The sequence below is a fragment of the Pezoporus flaviventris genome, unplaced genomic scaffold, assembly GCF_033815535.1.
Source record: "Pezoporus flaviventris isolate CSIRO_AGI_PZ_B2104156 unplaced genomic scaffold, CSIRO_AGI_Pfla_v1 ptg000006l, whole genome shotgun sequence".
NCBI classification, from domain to species: domain Eukaryota; kingdom Metazoa; phylum Chordata; class Aves; order Psittaciformes; family Psittacidae; genus Pezoporus; species Pezoporus flaviventris.
In genome coordinates, this window is record NW_026892554.1 from 19,001,319 (window position 1) to 19,024,636 (window position 23,318).

The 23,318-nt window shown below is 40.2% G+C and overlaps 1 protein-coding gene across 1 annotated transcript in view; it reads right to left on the minus strand.

Moving 5' to 3' along the window:
- The window catches only part of SCAPER (S-phase cyclin A associated protein in the ER), a 146,715-nt gene that overhangs the window by 48,139 nt on the left and 75,258 nt on the right, over positions 1-23,318 (minus strand). The window contains exons 23-24 of the mRNA XM_061447266.1: positions 22,143-22,269; positions 4,276-4,391 (exon numbers count right to left, since the gene is read on the minus strand). Of these exons, the coding sequence (XP_061303250.1) occupies positions 4,276-4,391; positions 22,143-22,269 (243 nt within the window). The remainder of the gene's footprint in view (positions 1-4,275; positions 4,392-22,142; positions 22,270-23,318) is intronic.

Consider the following 23,318-nt stretch of genomic DNA (forward strand, 5'->3'; position numbering starts at 1 on the left):
TGTGTGTGCGTGGATGTATATATATATATATGTACACATATATATGGAAATAGATGCTGCAGGTTTCAGATGCTGAACTTGCACCCTATTCATTCTCTTTAGAGTATCTTTATGCCCTTGTAGCAACTGTTAGTTTCCAATGAACATTTCTCTAGAGGGAATAATAACCTTCATGTAAAAAATCTGTGAACGATCCTATAGAATCACAGAATCCCAGACTGGTTTGGGTTGGAAGGGACCTTAAAGCTCACCCAGCTCCAACCCCTGCCACGGGCAGGGACACCTTCCACTAGAGCAGCTTGCTCCAAGCCCCTGTGTCCAATCTGGCCTTGAACACTGCCAGGGATGGGGCAGCCACAGCTTCTCTGGGCACCCTGTGCCAGCGCCTCAGCACCCTCACAGGGAAGAGTTTCTGCCTAAGAGCTCATCTCAGTCTCCCCTCTGGCAGGTTAAAGCCATTCCCCTTGGCCTGTCCCTACAGGCCCTTGTCCCAAGCCCCTCTCCAGCTTTCCTGCAGCCCCTTCAGGCACTGGAGCTGCTCTCAGGTCTCCCCTTCAGGAGCCTTCTCTTGTCCAGGCTGCCCCAGCCCAGCTCTCTCAGCCTGGCTCCAGAGCAGAGCTGCTCCAACCCTCGCAGCATCTCCGTGGCCTCCTCTGGACTCACTCCAACAGCTCCACGTCCCTCTTGTGCTGTTGCCTCAGAGCTGGATTGGGGCTGCAGGGGGGTGTCTGCCCAGAGAGCAATAGAGGGGGAGAATCTCCTCCCTCAAGCTGCTGGGCACACCAGCTGTAGAACTGAATGAATTGTAACACACAGCTTAACAAACGTATGCTTGTAAACCCATGTAAAAATTACAAAGAACAAGCTATAAAATCAGTTCCCAGCTCAAAACAGTTTTTACTGAAAGAAGTAATTTGTATCAATCCCATCCATAATATTACGTGAGCACTGTTTTCTGCTTTTTATGTGTGTAATTATGGTTCAAGCTTTTTTACCCCATTAATACTTGAAGTAAACGATGCAAGAAATTGTATGAGTAGAAAAGATACATTATAATAAACCCAACTTTAATCATGTCTTAACTTGTAACAAAAGTCCTCCTTTGTTCCCTACACAATTCCTACTAATTTCTATTTAAAAATGCTGGTAACCCAAGGAACTCAAAGTATTTCACAAATGTTAATTAAACAAGCCCTACAGACCTCATTTGTTAGCAGATTTGTTACAATTCTCAAGGCCAGCAACATGTTATGGCACAAAAGGGCTGAATGAGTTGCCCATAGCAAATATACAAAGCAATGCAGGGGATGAGACTCATTTTCTGGTCTAGATTTTAAGTCATTGAGCTCTGCAGCTCTTACTTGGTTTACTGCAGAAGCGTAAGAAAAATACTATAAGACTGAAAGCTCTTGAGATTCTGCTGAGTATGTCTTATTTTGTGGAGAACTGAACAAGTTCAGGGAAATTACAAATGCTACCTTAAGAAACAACGTGGCTGGGCACTAATTTGTATGTTAATACCAATAATAAAACTTACTATAATCCCCTGCTTTCTCTTTTCCTTTCTCAGTGATTTATTTGAGGGAGAGAAAAATTGCCCCAACACCAAATGTATCATCTGACTCATAAATGTCACATCTTTTTCACGGCATTTACTGTCCTGCTGGTCTAGCTACCAATCTGGAGGGTAGTCCAAAACAACAGGCATATTGTTAAATCTTCTGATAATAAAGCTTTATCTTGTAGACATGGGATTAAAGTTCTGAGCTGCACCATACTGCCAGGATTTTGGAGAAAGAGAGATGGAGGTAATAGCCTATGTAATCTCCTCACCTACTTGTAAATAGCTTATCCTCATCACAAAACAACGGATAAATTCCCAATAGGAGTACAAACTCATACACTGCAAGAGCAAACAAACAATCTTAAATACAGCAGTGTCCTTCAGCAAAGCAAGGGCAATTAAGAAGAAGACTTAATTCAACTTCTTACCACAAGGCTTTGCTCTATCTTTAAACAGGGAAAACTGCTATTTCTCTATATTAAAAGTTTATGAAGTCAGGATGCAAATTTTATTTGCACAAAAGACAGAAAAACTATTTCAAACTGATTTCCAAAATTAAATTGAGAAAAGTGCTTCATTTCCTCCTCATTTAAAGGACAAAATATATTCTACGATTATCCTTTGGTTTTGAAACTCTCGCAAACATTCTGTATTTAAAGCAACACATTTGAAGACCTTCTTAAACACTTTCAGTGAGACCATACCAATATACATTCACACTGTTCCTCTAAACCAGCCACGTTCCGGCCCGTTTCAAACTGCTCACACAAAGTCCCACCCTCTGGAACTGCAGCTTGCTCTCGACAGCCAAGCTGCAGACTCTACAGTTCTCTATCAGAAAGATGACCCCAGAAATTACAATAGAGAAGGGTCTGCATCACTTGCAGCAACACCAAGTTCACTGTGACACTTCCAGCAGACTGAGTTACACTCAAGCGGTTAAGAGTCTTACAGAAAAACCTGCAAGAGCAGTTAGCTTTAGAAAGCAAAATCCTGTGTTAAATTCCTGATGTAAACCTTCCAAACTCCAGTACTTTCAGACGCCTACAAACTGCAGACTACAATTTGCTGTAATGTTGAACAAATGCTCTATTTCAGGAATGGAGCTAAATTCTTCACTAGATTTTTTTACCGTACAAAACTGTCAGAATAGTTTGTATTAATCTCTTTCCTGCCTTGAAATTTCTTTTGGAAACAGAACGAGTTGAAAACTTGCATTACTAAAACAAGGTCTAAAGAATTTTTCAAGGGTTTAAAAATTCTTTTTATAATTCAGTCATGAATAGGCTCAGGAATCTGAGAAACCAGTTATACTGGTCTGAAATAGGTACTGGATAGTCAGTAAGTGTTGTACAGAGAAGCATCTCTGATAAATCTCCTCACGTTTTTTGTTACACAAATGTAGCTGACATGGGGCTTTACCTACCAGCACACAAGTTCCTCTGAGAACTAATACATCTTCATGCCACCTAACAAGCTTCAAACACAATGTTTTCAGGGACATAAATGCAATATTCCCAAACCTCCTCAATGAATATTGCCAAAGTGAGTCTATTCCTAAAATGAAAGAACAAAATCTGACTATACCTGTCTATAAAAGATGCAGACTCTTAAGAATGTAAAGCTAAATTTAAGTTAAAGTTTGTGTGCCCGTAAGTTTTAGTGCAGCCCTTTCACTTGCAAAGTTGATCCCACGTTGATGAGGGTAACTCAAAATTAGAGTCTCTGCAAATTAAGGAGGCCAAAGGCTGCTGCTGAGCTGCTGCCCACAGGACCAATTCAGGACTGCTCACCAGTGGAGCAGGCTGCATTTGCAGCAAGTGCGTTCTGCATGACTCAGCAGGAAAGTAGTTTCATTCTCTTTGAAGAGCAAAGTTAAGATACTAAAAGCAATGCTTTTGTATGCCTTGATGCTCTTTTCTAGCACTTCACACCTGTCCCATAACATATTAATGGACAGATTTAATACAAACCCCCACAATGTAGTGCTTAAATTCCAATTATTACGATATTAAAATATACCTACACAAAAATGATGACAATGGCACACGAGATATCCTGGGCTTGGCTCCTCTTGTACTAAAACCATGCCTAGCTCTGCTCTGAGAGCACATACATGTTTTTGAGTGGATAAAAATTTCATTTAGAGATTAGGGAAAAAAGCATGCTTTTGAGTTATCAGTTTTTACAGGCATTCACTTTAGTCACCACCTTTTTTTTAGGGATTAGACATTTAAATCCTTCTATTCTGATGCGCTATAAAGAGGAATTCCTGTAATCCACAAGAATTTTGACTTACCTGTTTGTAGAAGCCCTTTCAGGTAGAAGCATCTTACAACTGCTTCACTTTAAAAGCATTCAGACTCCAGTGAATTACAACCCTTCAAAAAATTCCCCCACTTCCCACTAGACCTCTTTAGAGACTAACTTCAAAAGATACATACCTCTTGTGTTTAATACAGTTTTGCCTCTTTTCTCGTTTTGTACAATGAGGGATGTCCCTGCTCAAATATATCATAGATAGAAATGAAACCACCAAGTTAGAAAAGTTGAGCGGAAATGTCTTTCACCTTCCATGGCAGCATAGAATATGGCATGACTTTCTTCTTTGAAGTTTAACGCTGGATTATGAGGAGAAGCAGTGAAGCAGCAGATGTGAAACACACATTCAGGTGATTCTACGTGGCAAATGAAGGACCCATCATACTTACTTAAAAGGAATCCGTGAAACTGCATTCAAATTGGTGGGAGAAGTCACTGCTTGAAGAATATTTTCAAGGGCAGTCAGTCCTCCCGCAGCTCGAAATGCTATTTGGTCTGCTGTGTTCTAGAGAAACACACACACAGAAGAGAAGCAACATCAGTGAAAGAAATTCCTACATGGAAGATACGTCACATAGACAGTTGTCCTTAGTTTGGTCAATGTGGAAATTTCTCAGTACCTGGATTTATCATGTTGAACACCCATGAAAAAGAGCATTTCACCACAAGCGCACAGGGAAGAGCATTGTTTAGAGCAGGAGCTGAAATTCTCAGCTGCTATTTTATTCAAAGATTACGCACACATATCCAGTACTCTACAGCTGAGACAGCTCAATACTGTATTTTCTGTAATGACATACCTTTATAGAGATTTTAATAAAGTTAATAGTGTTCTGTTGCTGTTATCTTTGTAGCTATACTTTATAGCTTTGGACATCATTTAAAGAATACAGACAATCTCTAGCTGGGTACTTCCTCTTTTTATCAAACCCTTCTAAAAGGAGACAGCCTCCAGGCTTGTTCCCTGATTTGTTCCCTATGTGCACAGAATATTGGGCAGATCCCTTTAAAACATGAGTACTGTCTATCGGTTGATGACACCTGGTTAACACACTTCACAAGAACGTGGGCCTCGCAAGTCGAGTACCTGATCTGGAAGAGAGCCTGAGAGCGTCACCGGTCAGATCACAGATACCTTGTTTTAGCCTTAATCTTAGGAAGGCAGAGATGTGGCCTGACAGATGCTGGTGAGGATAGAAGCTGGTCAGCTGTTCTGTCTTCTCAACGTAATTGCTCAGAGTTTAAGAACCAGGTTAAAAATTCAGATGAGATTTTTGGTAGGGCTTCAGTTATGGAAAACTACAGAGGTAAAGTCTGAAGACAGCACATCGATGACTGCTGTAGTTTCTCTCTTTGGCAACTCCCAATTTACTGCCCTCCCAGGTCCTTTGTCTAATCCACTGCTTGCAGCTTATTAAAAATGTAGCAGAATATTTTTAGCTTTGAGGTATGACACATCTCATTTGTTTTGCTTCTGTTATGCTGTGCTGTTGGTTATAAATGGAAAGATTCAGTACCAACTAGGTTTGTATGTGCTCCAGCTTCCTAAATTAGTCTTTCTTCATTTTAGGTGCCCTCTCTGAACTTCCACTTAGCAGAATTTTACACTTAAATACCATCCTTGAATTTACAGTTTGCAAATTACTGAGTTTTGGCTGGAGCAGGTCCCATAGTTTAGAACTTACTCATGTTTTCCTTCCCTGCAAAACAGGTTTTATCTCCTACAGTCTAAAATCAAGCAAGTAAGAGCTTTTTCTTTTCTACTTCTAAGTTGCTCATTTTGTCTAATTTTATTGGCAGTTTGTATTTAATCAACTTGATTTTGTCAATGATGAAGATACTCTAGTTAATAAGAAATAACTTGTTTCTTCCCTTCCCTCCCCCGTGAATGCTGCAGGCACTTGGCACGTGGGAAAAAATGGGAAGTGCTCCATAAATACAATCATTATTAGTCTGTAAAGAATGTATTATATTACAACAGGTTGTGTAACAGAAAACACTCCTAGTGACTCTGGCAGTAAAATCTTTCTTTGAACAACTCAAAACAAAACTGAGCAAAATATGATTTATTTAGAAGGGAAACATTTTTCCCTGTGAGAATTAGACATTAAGACATAAATACAACAGTATATATCTTACTTTTAAATCATGCAACTTTCCCTCCATGAAATTTCTTTCAAGCAAACATCTATATGCTACTTAAGTTTCACACTGCAGTGTGCCTGGGGTAACTGCAGTAAGCACTGACCCCCCCAGTGCTTTCCACTGACCTCCTGATGGACCCGTAAGGAAAAGACAGCCAAGCAGCAAAGGAACAGTCCTGCCACAAATCAGATCATATTAGCGGAGCACCTTGGCTCAAGGCCACAGTTCTCCAACGTCTCCTCTCCTCCCCTGCTCCACCAGGGCTGCAGAGCACAAGCCCAGGGCCTTTCCAACGTATTGATTTTCACTTGAGCTTTAAACTTCACAAGTAGAAAGACAGATTTTGTTATTTCAAGGCTGCATTTTCCTTGGCAATCAAGAGACATGCATAATAACCAGTGCAGACAAATGTGCACGAGGATTTGTGTGTGATTGGCATGCTGGCACTGCAGCACACCAACAGGAAAGACATTTATGTGACGCTGCTGATTTATTTGCCACAGCATATTTTGTTAGTGCTACTCCAATGGTAAATGTGCCAAGCACTTCCCACTTCTCACTTTCCCTATTTCTCATGGGAGATTATGCCACAACCTATTAGCACTTGTGGCGAGGAAGTCTTGCCTGTCATTTAGACCAAATATGCCCTTTCTCTATTTCATCCCATTACTCTGAGTTATATCCCATTTTATTGCACTCGTTTTGTTTCTCCCTTCAGTAATTACTTCATTCTTGAAATCATACACTGCTACATTTTCCTACTTGGCTTGTTTCTCAACTCTGTAAACTCATTAATGCTAAACCCATCCTTTTATTTTTTTTTCATGGAAACTCTTCCTATCTGTGATTTTTTTTCCAGAACTCCTCTTTTCTGCATAAATACCCAATAATGAAGGGTCCAGAAAGGAACTTCCCCCCCAGATCAGTCACCAGAGCCACCCTGAAAGAAGCTGTAATGTTTCCTTATTTCTGAGAGGAAATCTTCATGTATCTATTTAAAAGAATATTAACATTATGAAGCTGTTTGATTTCCTACATGCTCTCATTCCACCTGAATCTGGAGTATTGCTCCTTTTACAGACAGATTCTTTTCAGAGTGCCTGTTCAATCCTAATACTTTGCTAAAATCACATATAATCAAGTATACTTTGCAAAGTACATATTTAAATTGTAATGAACTTCCTTTACTACTACAGTTTCCTATGAAGCAGAAGCAAGTTTGTAATTTCTCCCAGTTTTCCAGGATTTAGTTTTATGTCCTATTATTCTCCTCTCTAGATTACTCATAAAAATTAATCAGCATTTTGATGCATAGCCATCAGGGAAATAAATCCCTAACGACGTGCACAGAAGAGAGAGGGGAAAAACCTTCCGTAAAAAGAAGGAACAAACCAGCAGCAAAACTGGGGAAGACGCATGAGTACAGTATTTGTTCACTGTGCTTACAAAGGACTACAAAACTGCCACATAGGGATTATGAGTACACTACTTCTGGCATGGTATCCAATATATTTATCTCCAAGAATTCTTTTAAGATGGAGAACTCTTAATAGCTTTTAACCTGTTTTGTTGAAAGGCAATGCTGATTACCACAGTAACTGCTGGTACATGGTGCCTGTGAATGCCCTCGGTCACCAGGCAAGCATCTTGCTATCGGAAATCCCAGGTTCAGGCACAGCACCTTGAGTTTGGCCTTGGGTCAGCAGAGGTCATGGGAACTGAAGGGAAAATGTGCCCTAGCCACAAAGGGCCAGAAGAGTCACTTGAATATTGCATTACTGATGTTCTCAGAGTGAATACTGTGTGACCTGTACCAGAGGAAACACAGTAAAAAGGAATTGTGCCCATGCGATCCCTCAGCTACCCACACTACAAAACCTCATATTGACGAGCTGTGTACAAAGAGTGCTCCATCCCTAGCAGTGTTCAAGGCCAGGCTGGACACTGCCTTGGCCAACATAGTCTACTGGGAGGCATCCCTGCCCACGGTGGGGGGGTTGGAACTAGGTAATGTTAAGGTCCTTTCCAACCCAAACCAGTCGATGATTCTATGATTAACGAACAGTATTAAACCTCCCCAATGTTGACAAGTATTATTCTATCTCTGAAGTATAACAGCCAAATAATACCAAATTAGTTTAAAGTATACCTGAATTAATTCCTACTTGAGACAACTTCCAAAGTTTGATGTATTTGTATATTCACCTAAAGAAATTTTTCTTAAAGCATAAACATATAGGAGCAGGCCATCTTACCCAATTTATCTGCCTTCCCAAAATTAAGCTATAGCCTTCAAAATACAATACAAACTCGCTGAATGTTCTGTAGTGCTAAAGCTTTACATTAGCCGATACATCGTACACCAAAACAGAAATTCAAAAGAGGTAGACTGAGGCACGTAAGTTATTCAAAGCCTAAACAATATCCTTATTTAAACTGGTCCCTATTTGAATCTCTGCCAGAATGAAAGACCTGTTCAGGGAACCACAACTTCTACTCTGGTAGCAGCCAAAACACTGGGCAAATTAGGCACTATGTGAGGATGAAAAATGTCAGACTCTCCAGGGAGTAAATACTACATCCCTATTTGAAAAGAGCATAAACCAGAATGGCACATTTTGGCTGCTTGAAAGAATCCTCCAGACTTGTAACTTAGTCCCCCAAATTACTTAGCTAGATGTTCATGAAACCCATTTCATCATTTCACCATAGAAACTGGTCTTTAAGTGGCTGCAGATTTAGACTGGGAAGGTTATTCAGCAAAGGTGATCAATGTAAGAGGATTCGTATTTCTTAAACAGAAGACAATATACGAACATCTGGTTTTCACACAGTGTGTAAAAATTTGGCTTCTTCATTCGTATTTTCAGAAACTCACAACTACAAATAGTATTTTTAAACCGTCTGATTTCAAAGTACAGAAGGATTTCAAGGCGCTGAAGTTACCTGATCACGCAGGAGAGCAGGGACAAATGATCATGATCATGTAGGCAAAAATGGTTATTACTGCCACTTCTTAACAGAGAGAGGAGAAGGCACAAAAGCCTTGGGGATGCCACCTAATGTGTCTTAACCATTAGCAAAACAGTAACAGAGGCTTAGTCTTCAGAACAGCTGATGTAGCACTTAAAGCCAGCACATGAAAAGTCTTGTTTTCTTTATCCCTCTCAGGTCTCTCATTGTGAAATACAGTGGTCTTATTTGTACAGGAGGAAAGCCAACACAGCTGATGCGATATGAAGTATGTATTTTCAATCTCTGGACCATTATAAACTCATCATTTAGAGCACACAGCAAATAATTTCACCAGAAGAGTGCATGAATCAAGTAACTTTAGCAGAGAGTGTGTGCACACCAATGCATGTGTGGCAAGGGAAACAGAAATAACAATCAATTAAACAAACTGTCTATCCATTTTACACACTAATTATGAATTAAACATTCTAAGAAACTTAACATCAATCTTTTTTAAATTATTTTTTTCATTATGACAGTCAAGACAGCTCCCTGCACGCTGGGGAAGCGTGGCTGACTTATTTACCTACCTGGTACAACACCTTAATGGATTTGAATTCCCCTTTTCTCCTCTCCTACGGCTTGAGTGACAACTGACTAATAGGATTACAGGCTCTGTTCCAATAATACAGCTCAGCTACATGCCAGCAAAAAATGACAGCCTAAACCTGAATTACATGGCCTGGGAATCCATCCAATTATTAACTAAAGTAACTGTTATTACCTAACCTAATCAAAGGAGAAGCAGCTGTTAATCTTTGGTGGCCTGCAGTGTAGTAGCGGTCAGACTGGATGAACTGTCTTTGTACTTGACTCCTCTACAGACAATAATTATGTCCTTTGTGATCAAGAAGGAAGGGCTTCCTAACCTTTCAGACAGAGGCAGCAGATGGGGAGCAACTGTTTGTGTGTTCGCTAACAAGATAGGGTGGATTTTATCAGGGTTTGGCATCTGTGGCACCTGCAGAAGCACCACTTACCCAATGATACACTGTTAGCAAATTTGAAAATTAGCAGACTAAATAGAAAGTTCAAAATAATGTTTTAATCCCATTATCTGACATTTGGTACAGAAAAATACACACAGCTAAAAAAATCAAAGCGATTTACACATATGCCTCATTATACCTAATGCGGTCAACAAAGAAATGGGTGACAAGGCCAACTGACCTGTGCTGCTACTTTGCTGGGTTTCGTTTAACCCATTAAAGCGGTTAACATAAACTGCATGCTTCTGAAATAAAACCAAATCAGGAGAAAACATCTAGGATTTCTTTATATAAGTCAGTAGGTAATACACAGGAACACAGAGTGAAATAAAGTGAGCATGAATTAATAACAGCTTTTGGTTTCTGTGTACAGTATTCCAGGGCAGAGGTGAGACCAAAACCTCTGTCCTGGGCTGCTGCTCCCCATCACACAGGACATTCAGCAAACTGGAAGATTTGTAAAGCAGAAGATACAAGGGCGGAGAAACCTGCCTCACCATGAGACGCAGGAGAAGTACAAGTTAGCTTATGCTGGGGAAAGTAATAACATGATGGGATCACAGTGTGGAAGTATCTGACTGGGAAGAAGATTTCTGATAATGCACAGTAACAGCTAATGTTTGGAAGCTGAAAGTGGATGAGTTCAGTAAGAATAAAATGATTTTTTCAATGCCAAGAGTAATTTATGGTGAGCATAATATACTTAGGATATAGCCGACTCTCAATCATTTGAAGTTTTTAAATCAAACCTTATTATCTCCTAGAAAAATATGATCCTAGCTAAATCATAATTTATTAATTTGGTGCAAGAGTTATTGGGTGGAATCCAATGTCCTGGACCAAAGTACTCACTTCCATACATTTCTCCTGTTAAAGCATTATTATTGGTTAATAAGTAGAGCAGAATCAGAAATAATGCAGCTTTAACAGCTGAAATGATTTAAGGCCAGCTTTACCATCTCTGTTCTCTGTAACTTCAGCACCCCACATTCTGACCATCTGAAATCTTTTTGAACTTAAATTCTCCCGTGTAAACCTTCCTTCTAAGACCAACCTCTTTCTATGTAGATTTAAAAGAGTATTCTCCTGCATTAGCCAAAAGAACACTTTCTGTTAGTCCTGCCTATTATGTCTGAGTAAGAAGCTGACCTGGAGAACCTGTCTGAACAGACCTCAGGAACTAAAACTGTTCAGAAGAAACTATTTCTGAAGGAAACCCAAACCCTTTGAAACATTCTGATTTCTGTTTCTGAAAGCACACGCTGAACTTGTGCAGCTCTATTCTACACTTGTTGAACTGCTCACTGATGGAAGAAATAACTAATTAGTAAAATACAGTTAAAAATCCATCTTCAGAATTTTCTTCTTTTCTTTTATCTCAAGTTTTAAGATTCTATCTAAAACGCCAGAGGCTAAGAAATACAGTTCAAAGCTACCTTAGAACAACAAACTGGACAACTGAATCCTGAGTTGGCTCCTCCTTGTTGTTTCTCCCCCAACACCCCCCCCCCCTTAAATACACAAGTATTTCTTCATGCACATACAAACCATAGGTACATTTGTGATGGCAGATAAACCTACACTCTTTGATTAGTCCTCCAGACATATAACTTTATACAGCAAAAATCACTGCAGAGTATACCAAAATAATAGTTTCTATTAAAATAGGCACTTTTGTTCCCTGCAATACTTCTCTCTAGTGAAATCAGTATTACAGCAACAGCCCATTCCACCTGAAAAATCTCAAACGGGTTTTCAAACATGACTGACTTTGCCCACAATAGAATTTCAAGCACTGAACCTCAATGGGAAGGTAGTTCAGGATTAAAACATGAGCTGGAATTGGCTCAGAAGCATTTTCATACCACTGGGGGGAGGCATTCATTCCCATTATGGACTTATCTATCATGTGTTTGCACCAACTCCTCCCTCATGCATTTGCTCACATGTTAAAGCCCCAAGCTCTTCAGGTAATGCTATGAAAGGCCACAGAAAGGAGGACTTGAGATATTCTTCCACCTTATCCTGCAAATCAAAGTGCAAACTCTGAAGCCTTAGAGCTGATTCTCAAGCCTTCAAGATGAGGCAGCTCCTCTGGTTTCTGCATTTAAACTCCGTACAGACTCATCTCCACGGCTTCATGCAGGAGAGGATGGTTATTACCTAGCGCTCGAGACAGCAGGTAGGTAAAGCCATACTGGATAGGGCTCCTTAATGGATCACTGTATTATTAAGATGAACCAATTGACAGGATTAAGTTCTGCAGAGTCTTTTCAGTTCAACAGTAAAATCACAGAGAGGCACTCAACACTTCCTGTGACAAGGACAGGACCCTCACAGTCCTGTTTGTGTTGTTTCAAGACTCAGTGAAAGCTGTAAAGAAAAGACAGGTAAAATACTGAATTCCATGTTACCTGTTTAGCTGCTTTCACTCATCCTAAGCAGTGTAACAGGAAACAGATAATACTGCTTTGAAAAATAAGAATTGTCCTTGTAGATATTGCAAAGACAGCACTGAGCATTGTGCTTATTAAAGATACATGTTTCTTCTATTTAAAAATACCAGGGCATCTAGCAAGTGCATCAATTACAGGAGGAAAGGAAGGATAAAGGTTTTCATCTCTAACACTGGGAACAACTGTTCCTAGATCCTCCATAGATGGACGGCTCCTTTAGCTAAGGCCATCCAGACTTCTTCTGAATAATCTCATGAACAGAAGTTCCCAAACAAGTATATAAAAAGCACAACTATATGATCTTGTCCTGTTCTCTCTCAGTAGTTTGTTGGACAAGAAATTGTCCAGTGAGTAGGAAAGTTAGTTACAGATCTCTTCCAACACTGAATCTTACACCCCTGTGGCTGTCATTTCACTACTGAAAGCAGCACTGATTTCAGCTGAACCTCAACTATGAAAACCAGTGCAAGAAAGCAAACCTAAAGCTACTAAAATTATGTGAGAGGAGACATAGTGAGAGAGAGAGTGATGGTTGTTTAAAGACCTGTAATGCAGTCAAGAGCACGTGAATTCTAACCCCAGCTTCCACACCGATTGCCTTGGGTACGCTCTTGGATCTTGTCACCCCTTGGATCACCCCATCTACAGGACTGCAACAAAAGACTGCAGGGCTGAGGAATAATGTGGGTTTGTGAAGGACTGCAAACATGAGAACAGACAACACAGACCCCTAGGTGATAATTCTCAAGTCGAATTGATGGCTCAAATCAGACGTCAAATGTTAAAAATACTTTCAACAAAATATTTGAATAGATACACCAGAGACCTGTATGAAATAAAAACATAACTTCTTCATAAACTGTAACAATCATTACTTTATCATGATCTCTAAACTGGCACCTGCTCATTAGCAGAAATGTGCCTGCATAGGGCATTTTCTCATCACCGAGAAATCAGTGCCTGTACTTTAATGGTATTAAAATGTATCTCTTGTCTTGTAAATGCTTAGTGAAGAAACTTTGCATACTTAGAGGGTGTTTATATGTATATACATATAAATACATATATATACACCGCCATTATACCCATTCTGATATGATGTATTAGCTCTAAACTGATGTAGAAGAAAAAAAAGCCAGATCTGACAGTAAAAGGCCATAAGCAGTACAGCCTAAGTGCACGGGAAGCTAACAACATTTAACTGCATCCCAGAGAACCAGATACCAGCTACCCCCACTGTGCACAGAACATTAACCTCTGAATAATCTTGGAATAAGCACACTGCAGAGCTTATCTCTGAACTGAACTTGCCTTTTAATACCGTTTCCAGCAAACAAGTTAAAAAATATTCTGTGGCTGACCCCTACTAACATGTCCCTATTTATAAATTCAGCTTGAGAAAAAGGTTAATCCAGAGATTATAGCAACTCTGGGCTAACGAATTATTGATGATATAAAGCTGCCCTGTCCACCATACAACACATAACACCCACGTGACCTACTGACTCCTTCCTGGCAGTGACAGGGAAAGGCTGTCTGGGTAGGAAATGTTGTACAAAGAGCTCCTCCTGTGTTTGCCCCCAGCCTGCCCTTTGAACTCACTGCCACTGTGCTAGTGTCAGATCTGCTGCTGTAGTTGATCAGATTGTCTGATGTTTCTACTAGTAGTAGCAGCTTGGACCATATGAAATCAAGATGGTAGATACAGTACAATACCCCAACACTCCAGACTTTCAGCGTTGCTCAACCTCCTTCTCATCACTGTAGCTCTGGAACTGGCTACTGCAGGAGCATCTAAAGTTGAAAATCCACTCCTTCTATAGAAATACATTGAATATTTAGCTGAAATGAACCTTAAAGTTAGAACTTCTGGAAATCTATAAAAGTAGTGATTACTTTCCTAAAGAACAAAAACCATAAAGATGAAAGCACAGTTAAGACAGTGAGTGCATGTTTACTTTTTATACACTTTGGCCATAAACTGCCCAATGCCTAATATAAAAGGCAGCTTTTCAGTGTAAACCTGCACGCTATCAAAATCCTCCCCTGGCTAAGAGCCAAAAGGCACATATCACAGATATAAGGGAAAGGCAGTAGGTTACAGCATGACAGCAGCAAGGACTCCACAGGGTGTTGCGAGGGTGGAGGTGGAAAGGGCACAGGAGTGATGTGGAGACCAGGGGCCTTCATCAAGAGCCATGAATCTGCATTGCCAGCTGCTGACAGAGGTCAGCCCAGCCCTGGTCCTGGGACACTGCTGCTACTGCAGCCAAGCTCAGCTCCTGCTCCAGCACTGGAGACTGGCTGCCCCAAGCTGCACTGCAGAGGAGCACAACATGCTGAGAGCACAAACCACAGCACCTCATAAACGTGCCTGCTGAACTGTGGGCACGTGGCTACCTTTTATTGTTTCCTTTTAATGAATACTGTGCATATGTGTACTATTATTTTTCCTATAGAGCACTGTGTCTGATCGCAGAGTTTAAGTCTTGACAGGATATATGCTCATTACCTATGTAAATATCCTGATGCACCCAAACCAGGAGACCTGCTGCTGTAAGAAGCTCCGTAGGATAAAAAGCTGTGTGATTTCAGAGCACACTGGCACGTGAAGTGCCACAGAACTGACTGAACCTAATGTCAGAAAGACGAAGGCATGATGCTGCTGAGCAGCACTCAAGCTGAACAACACAGTAGCCTGGTTGTCCAATACAAAAATCAACAACATTTTAATGCCTGTTTTGAACCTAGCCATAACTAAACACAGAACTTTGACAATTAACATGCAAACTAATTTAGTGTGTAATAGCCTTTGGCATTAGAAGTCACATCAGTATTAACCGAATTAAAATCTTATGGAAGCATTTTTCTTCCACAAAATAAATGTTACTTCTAAACAGATCGATTAGTTCTATGGATGGAAAGGACAAGCTGCTGTTTCTGCCAGTAGTGTCCTCTAGTGGATGAATGGGAGATACTGAGTAAACAAGAAAACAGAAGTGGGCTGTGCCACAGAAATCACTGTCCAGCAAAACACAAACACCTCCTGATTACAAACATGCCTATAAAGTTTTGGCATCTTGACCAAGCTTTTCATTACTACAATAATGCTTAAACAGAAATATTAATTAACTTTTTAAAGCCTCAATTAAGACTGAGAAATGAATCAGTTGTGAGGCTGTATGGAGCAATTGGTTGTGTGTGTTAAATAATAGATAATATATCTCTGTGTGTATGCAAGTGACATCATAAAATACAGACAATGTGGCTGTAATTTGGGTAAAGCCACTAGTCCATGACTTAGGTAAAATCACTAAACCAGTAATTTCCTCCCTTTTTGATATTTAATGCCCTATGATGCTTTTTCTGAAGTAGTTAAGAGGGTGACAAATAAGCTGAAACCTCCTGTGGTTTCTCCAGCTCTCAATGAAAGCATGTGTCAGGCTTTATGCTGCGTTTCTTCTAGAGTACTTATCTTTAACACTTAACACTGACTAGGGACTGTAGCTTGCCTACAGAAATGCTCTGCTACTGAAATGACAAACCTATTCCATTCCCAGCTCATCTACTGCTGTTTTCCTCTCTCCATCTCTTCCTATATAAAAGCCAACCAAGATAATTTGGGATGGGGAGGAACTCATCACAGGTTTTGTTTAGGACCAGAGATTTCTGCCGTTGTCTTACTCTCAGCTGTTCCTCCAAAGACCAATCTTCATTTTGAAAAGATTACTAACTCACTGCTCCACCTGCCAGCACTCCTGCTTTCTTCAGATACTGACCATCACTGCCTCTAAAGAGCATAGGTGATTAACAGAACTAAGCTAAGCTTGGATCAGTTGTTTTCAGCCGAATTGTAGGTTTACAATTTGCTGCTTCCCATTCACCTTTGACAGTTTTCTTCATTTATGAAATAAACCCACAAACCTCAATCTGTGGCCTGTGTGCTTTAAAGCCGATCTGATTTTTCCAGTGACATAAACTAGCATAAAAATACACTACTGCTTAGCTTATGAATTCAAGCTTCCTTCAAAAGTTTGATATCACAGTATTTTGTCTAATATTCAAAGCAACAACGACTATGCACAGCAATAGTACCACATCCACTTCAAATATAATCAACAGCAAGGTAAGGAAAGCTTAAAGATATGTTACTGCCTTCCAGCTGGCCCAGGATTCTGTAATTCTGGAAAACAAAATCCAGCCTCTATATTCAGTATCTTTCAATTCTGTCCGTGATGGCTCCACTACTCTGCGACACTAAGGAACATGCAGCTACCCAGCTTCCCAAATTCTGGCAGCACCAAAATTAAAAGTGTAAGAGTTTGGGAATCACAGCTCTCACTGTATTCTTAAGGAAGTAACAGCACTGAGTATTTACAGCATAGAGTATTTGCTTCTAAACTGTATTCTGTCTGCATATACATGCCATATATATCTATATAGATATTTACACACACAGCAGGCAATTTTAAATCTCTGCAGAGACTACTGAAGAAATTTATCATGAACAGTACAAAGGCTCACCCATGCTCCATGTAACATTGCTTTTGTTCCATAGCTTAGTTCTTCCACAGTTTCTTGGGTAAGATGGTTCAGTGTGAGGTGTCCCTGCCCATGGCAGGGAGGTTGGAACTGGATGATCTTAAGGTCCTTTCCAACCCTAACTATTCTATGATTCTATGATTAACAGTTTGTAATTTTATTGCTTTGGCTTTTGATGATTCAGAGTTTGTATTATTGGAGGGTCAGGAAGAAAATCAGGAGGAGCTGGCCAGGCAACCCAGTGTGCCTTCCAAAACTGGCCTATTAATCTTCACACTGGCTATGGTCACCATACCCAATGGGCCTGACAGTTTAAAGAATAAAATATAAATAGCAGGCCTGCCTGTGTTGTTAAAGCCAGCAACCTCTGACAGTCTACACAATGGGATAAACACCGTCTGTCTGCAGTCCCCATGTATTTGAAAGCTACGACAAACATTTTACTGCAATGTAAATAACTGCCATCAGGGCTGCTGAAGCAGGAGGCAGAAAAATCTATCTCAAAAATCACAAAACCAAAACCATCGCCCAACACAAAGCAAACCATTAATGGTCACCGAGAGAGCATCAAGACTTTTTACGAGGAAGTATTGTAACATTGCTGTCAATAGCTCAGGTTCACCCATTTTGCAGTTACAAAACTACACTTTCTCTAAGGAAGTACATTTCTGCCCCCTGAAATCTGTTTCAAGTAAAGATCCTATCCTGAATTAGGAATAAAAATAAGTATCTTGAAACTTACCTTACTGAAAAGCAGCTACTTTTAAATTTGTATGAAGAGACCTAGTAAGTTACTACAAGCACCATGGCCCAATTAATAAAAGCCTCCTACTCTCCTGGATCCATTTTACACTTTGACAACTTGAATCTGGGCTCTCTATTTTTGCTAAGACTTTTCCAGCACCTAGGGAGTGTAAAGGAGATTAATGGCACAGATACCCTCAACTGTACAAAATTATAGCATGTTTTCTGAACACCAGAACCAGTGGAATCCTGCTTGTTAGGGCTCTGTGCCTAATGATGGACATGGAGCTTAAGGTGTAAGGTTTGCTTAGGCTGGACATTTACTAAACCTTCCCCTATAGCCGCAGCCCTCTCTTTAGGAGTGTATCCGTAAGATCTTCTGTCAAATCACATCGGAAAAGGACTTTTAAAACCTGGATCCCCACAAAAAACCCTCTATAACATTTGGGAAGACCTTTAGGGAAGTTATGTTCTGTCAGCAAGTCTAAGGATGACCACCTCAGAGGCAGTAACCTCTGACTCAAGTCAGGTTCACAGCCTTAGAAACGTATGGGCTTCAGCCAGCATGATGTCTAATGTCTGTGCAGTAGAAAACTATTTCAGGATTTTAATTAGTAAATCTTCACTGAGGGAGAGAAATAATATAAGCATAAGCAACTTCAAACTGTACCTGTAGTCATGCTAACAGGACGGACAGCTTTAAATATACTGGTTTCTGGAAGTGTTCTCTATCACAGGATATCTCTGTATGCATGTTCCAGTCAAACTCGAGCAGTTAATCCCTGCACAGCTGAAACACACTGCTGCCCTCACTGATGGATGTGTGCAATTAGTCCCATCAAAGAACGAACATGTATAAAAACAAAAGAACTGAGGCAGAAAAACTGCTTTAACCCTGCAGTTTCAAACATCAGCACTGCCTTCTTTAAGAGGATACAGGAGTTCTTTTAGCATCAAAGGCCCATTCATGGGAGATCTTAAACCGAGTGTTATCAATCTTATTCAGAGCCTGAAGAGTCCCGCATGACTATCTGCCAACACCAGGCCAGGCCTTTCTTGTAACACTTGCATGCATTTTGCTGTTGTGTCTCTGCATGTGTTTGGGGTTTTGATATACTTTTAAACAAAGCAGAGGTGAAAGTGACTCTATCTTCTTGCTAGGACTTCTGCTGGACAGGACAAGAGACTGCACAAAACCCAAGGACTGCCTTCCAGCAGTCAAGAGCCCATCCAAACAAGCACCTGAGCAGTCCATGTTGTAGGCACACCTTGAGGACGGCACACCATCAGGATCTGAGCCTCCTGCTTGATGTTACTAGCGAAAGCAAGGACACATGACCTGAGGGGTACAAATCTCTTTAAAACTGGAACTACGTTGTGATTTATGACTTTGTGGTACCTTTAATGTTTACTTAATTAAAATGCACGTGAACCACAGGCTGCATGCAGTTAATGGGCATACTCCATCTCTGATCCTCAAAACCTGCACTTTGACTTGCTTACTTGGCAAATGCCTTCCTGGCAGAGGGTTCAATACTTCTAGTGCTTGTAGAGCTTCATCCAATGTAAGCCAACATGTACAGATCCAGAAGCGTCTGGAGATCTAACAACCACTTGAAGGGAAGCAGAGCAACTCCTCTTTCATTTATTAGCACTCAAATCATACATCAGATTTAAAGTGAAAGTCATAGATTTTTGCCTGCATGGGAACCAGCAGCAGCCTATGAATTCTGTGTTCGTGAGAAGCAGGTAAGGTGCTCCAGCAAACAGACAGGACTTCAAAAAGTACAGTGGTTAAGAGCTATCCCTGCCTGAGAGACAGATCTCTCAAATTCAAGTATCTAAAAGATTCATAAAAACCTTTTTGTTTAGATTAAACAAACTCTTCTTGCTATACTGGTGAAATGACTTAGCCCCAAGTGCAGACCACTTATGTCCAGCAGAGCAGGAAGGCCTGCCAAACAAAAGCAAGTCTGACCACAAAAATCAAGCATACCTCATCCTAGAACATTCTCACATTATAAAAGAAGTTCAGAAGTGAGAAAAAGCCTTGTTCATTACCATGAAACACAACAGATTACTTCCAAAAAGTCTGATTTGATTCTATCTGTTCTATCTAAAGCCTAGTGGGGCAGGGCTGCCCATTTTTCCTATGTGGCTTTTCTATGATTGAAATCTGCATAAATGATACACCCCCATTCTTTAATGCTGTTCTAGCACAGTCATGGAACTTCTAATGAGCTGAATAACCCTTTCTTCTTGTCAGGAAATGTAATGGTATTTATTTTCCTTACTTACTGTGACCAACAGCAGCTCAGCATTTTATTTCACTGATTGTAAACCAAATCTTTATTTCCTGGTGAGACTGTATAAATACATTTTTCTGTCAGTGTAAACTACCAACAAAAGAAAAATGCAGTGTTGCACAGTATGACTGAAAAAAGAAGGGGTTTGGAGCAATTCTATTTTCTAATACTTTTGCCCGACTTTTCCTGAGCCTGAAGAATTTCTAGTAAGTGGCAAGGATCTATTGTAGTGAACTCTGTCCTCCCTCAGGGCAATTCTTTATTCAACCCAGGCCATTAGCAAGGGTAAATCAATGTTATCAGCTCACACACACTGACAGCTTGTGTGGTTCCCACTCCCTCATTCCTCCCTCCACATTATGGTATATTTTTATGCTCTCCAGGGAAATTCAATTAACAGTGTCAGTCTCCTCCTCCCACTCGATGACTGACACCATCAAGATTCTTTTCACCGCCCATTGACATGTAAGATGTGTCTGCTGATTTCCTGACTCCCAAGTTAACAAGAGAATTACTATCCACTTCTATAAATGACTACGTATGATCTGTGCTGTAAACACAGTGACAGCTATTGAAATCAATATTTTCTGACCTTATTGATTAGGACACTCGGATATAATAGTACTTCACTACTGGCTGAGCAATGTTTCGGGGGTGAAACTCCAAATCAACAACAAAATAAGGCATGTCTACTTAATACTACCAAATTTATCTTTTCGTTCCCCACTGCAGACTTCACAGGCAGTAAAATGTTATGAACAATCAATGATTACCATTTAGCTGTAATTCATGGCTCATTTAAAAATAAAATGTCAGAAAATATCTACAGCTGAGAGGCTGGATATAACACCACTTCCCAAACCAGTTTCCAATAATAATTCAGGTAACTTTCAAAATAAATGTACCTTTTTCTAGGCTTCATCCAACAACATTATTTCTGTATTTTGAAATAAATCATGAATTTTTCAATAATTAACAAACACACTGCAAAGATCTGAAAATGTCATCACCCTTTTAAAAACACTATTAAGCTTGATCAGCAGCTGAAAGTTTCTAGCAGAACACATGTCTGAATATGCATCTGAGGCAGCGTTCAGTATTTAAAAGCACATGCTATTAGCAATTATGTTCCATATTGACCAAGCTGTGGAGAGCATCAAGCAGAGCACTCATCTTCACAGAGACCAACTCGGAACCACAATGATGCAACCCTCTCCTCAGATTTCATTAATTTGGTTTCTCTTGAGAACTCATTTTCATGATTACAGATACAAAAGAGAAGTATTTTCTAATGGTTAAAGAGAGAAAGAAACATAATGTTCCATTTGAAAGCTCAACCTAATGGAGCATAAAACCCCATTACAAGACACAAAGCACTCTGGCAGCATAGTGACCATGATGAAACAGTAAAAAAGATGCAAATGCTATGCTATCAATTAAAAAAATCCCCAATATTTACCATGAACCAAGACACGCTGTACAAACACAGCACTTTGAAAAAGATCAAAACAGAAATATCCCATACATATGCACATAACAACTTCATCCTACAGACCTACCAGCTTAGTTGTACTCAGGGAAAACTCAACAGACCTGTGCTCCTTCAAGGCTCAGCCATAACACCACAATACACTGGCTGTGACAGCAAAGCTGTTTCAATTCTTCCCTCTGTTCTCTGCTAATTGTGTGGGCCCCTTGTAAAAGCTGTTTGTGGGTATGCACTATAAATTGGATGACTGAAAAGGCCCAGGTTAAAAACAACCCTAATGATAATAATGGGTTCCACTACTTCCCTAATGAAGTCATTACCCAGATAATCCAGCATCATTCAAGCATGTTTTCAGCACTTCTGCAAGACTGCCTATATAAAATCTGATGTCTAAAGAGAAGCAGCCACTGCTTCAGTCACCACAGGAAAGCGCAATAGCAGACAGTGCTTGTTACACCAAGGTCATGTATTTACCAACATATCCCAACACATTCCCAAATCCAAAGAGGTGACATTTGAGGGCAACACAGTTCAGGTTAATCATAAGTTATACAGTAATAATTACAATACCTGTTTTTCCAGAATACGAGAGATCTCTCCCAAAGTCCTGTCCAGAGCAGGAACCTTGTTGTTCCCCAGCGAACAGCTGTCCTGCATTTGGAGGTGCTTTACAAGGTCTTTTGCTAATCGTTGTAACCTTCAATATTAAACAGACAACAAAGAGCAGTTAAAGGAAAAACTCTCCTGAGAATGAGAACTTTCATCTTTGGAATCAAACACTGCAAACTGAATTTCAATAAAGCAATCATGAAAATCTGAGTGGAAGTACTAGATTTGCCAATACTAAACAGCATGTAAAATATGCAATACAAGGAGATACAGTCAGCTTGGAGTGTCTGATATTTCACCGTTTACTTTTTCAGGGAAATGGCACAGAAATAGTGTGAACAGTACAGCCACGAAGATGCTTCTTTATTAGCAACATGTTTGTTTCTATTGCTCAATACAATTCATTTCCCTACTCTCCACGGTTCATCCTGCTAGTTTCCGCCATCTACATTTTCAACATGGTTTTATCCTACTTTCCTTCCATCACTCAACCCTTTCTCCTACTTAGCCGAGTAGTTCACTCTTGCGATGAGTAAGGGAAAAAGAACAGCAGACTACTTGGCTAATTTCTTATAGGCATCATAAAAGAAATGGCTCTTTACGGTTATTTGAATAAGTGAAAGGTAGTGACTTTGCAGACTACCTCAGAAAGGGCATTTAATTAACAAGGGTCAGTAGTGAAACCAAAACGCAGAGGTGGGAGTGATACAACCACACGTGAGTTAGGATTCATTTCAGTTTTACATGCCTACCTCTGAGCTATTCACCTATGCTCTCCTGCTAGGCAATGAGGAGAAATGTGCAGTTCCGAGGCACCATTCAGCTCATCCTGAAGTATAAAAAAAGCAGTCCAAGCACACTCATAGTATATCCTTCTTTACCTTGAATGGGAAGACAGTAGCTAGCTCAGATGCAGACTTCCACATCTGTAGATGTATTAAGGGTCATGATTAAAATGCTGAAGTCCCTTAACTGGAGACTGAGAGAAAGAGCAAGGAACTACGTTCACTACTTCCCATGTATTTGTCAATCATTGCCTTAATATCTGCTAGTGGCTGCTCTTAAATGACAGGCTCAGTGCTTGGTGGACCTTTGGTTCGATCTTTTCAGTGACTTCTACTGGAAGTGGGACCAAGC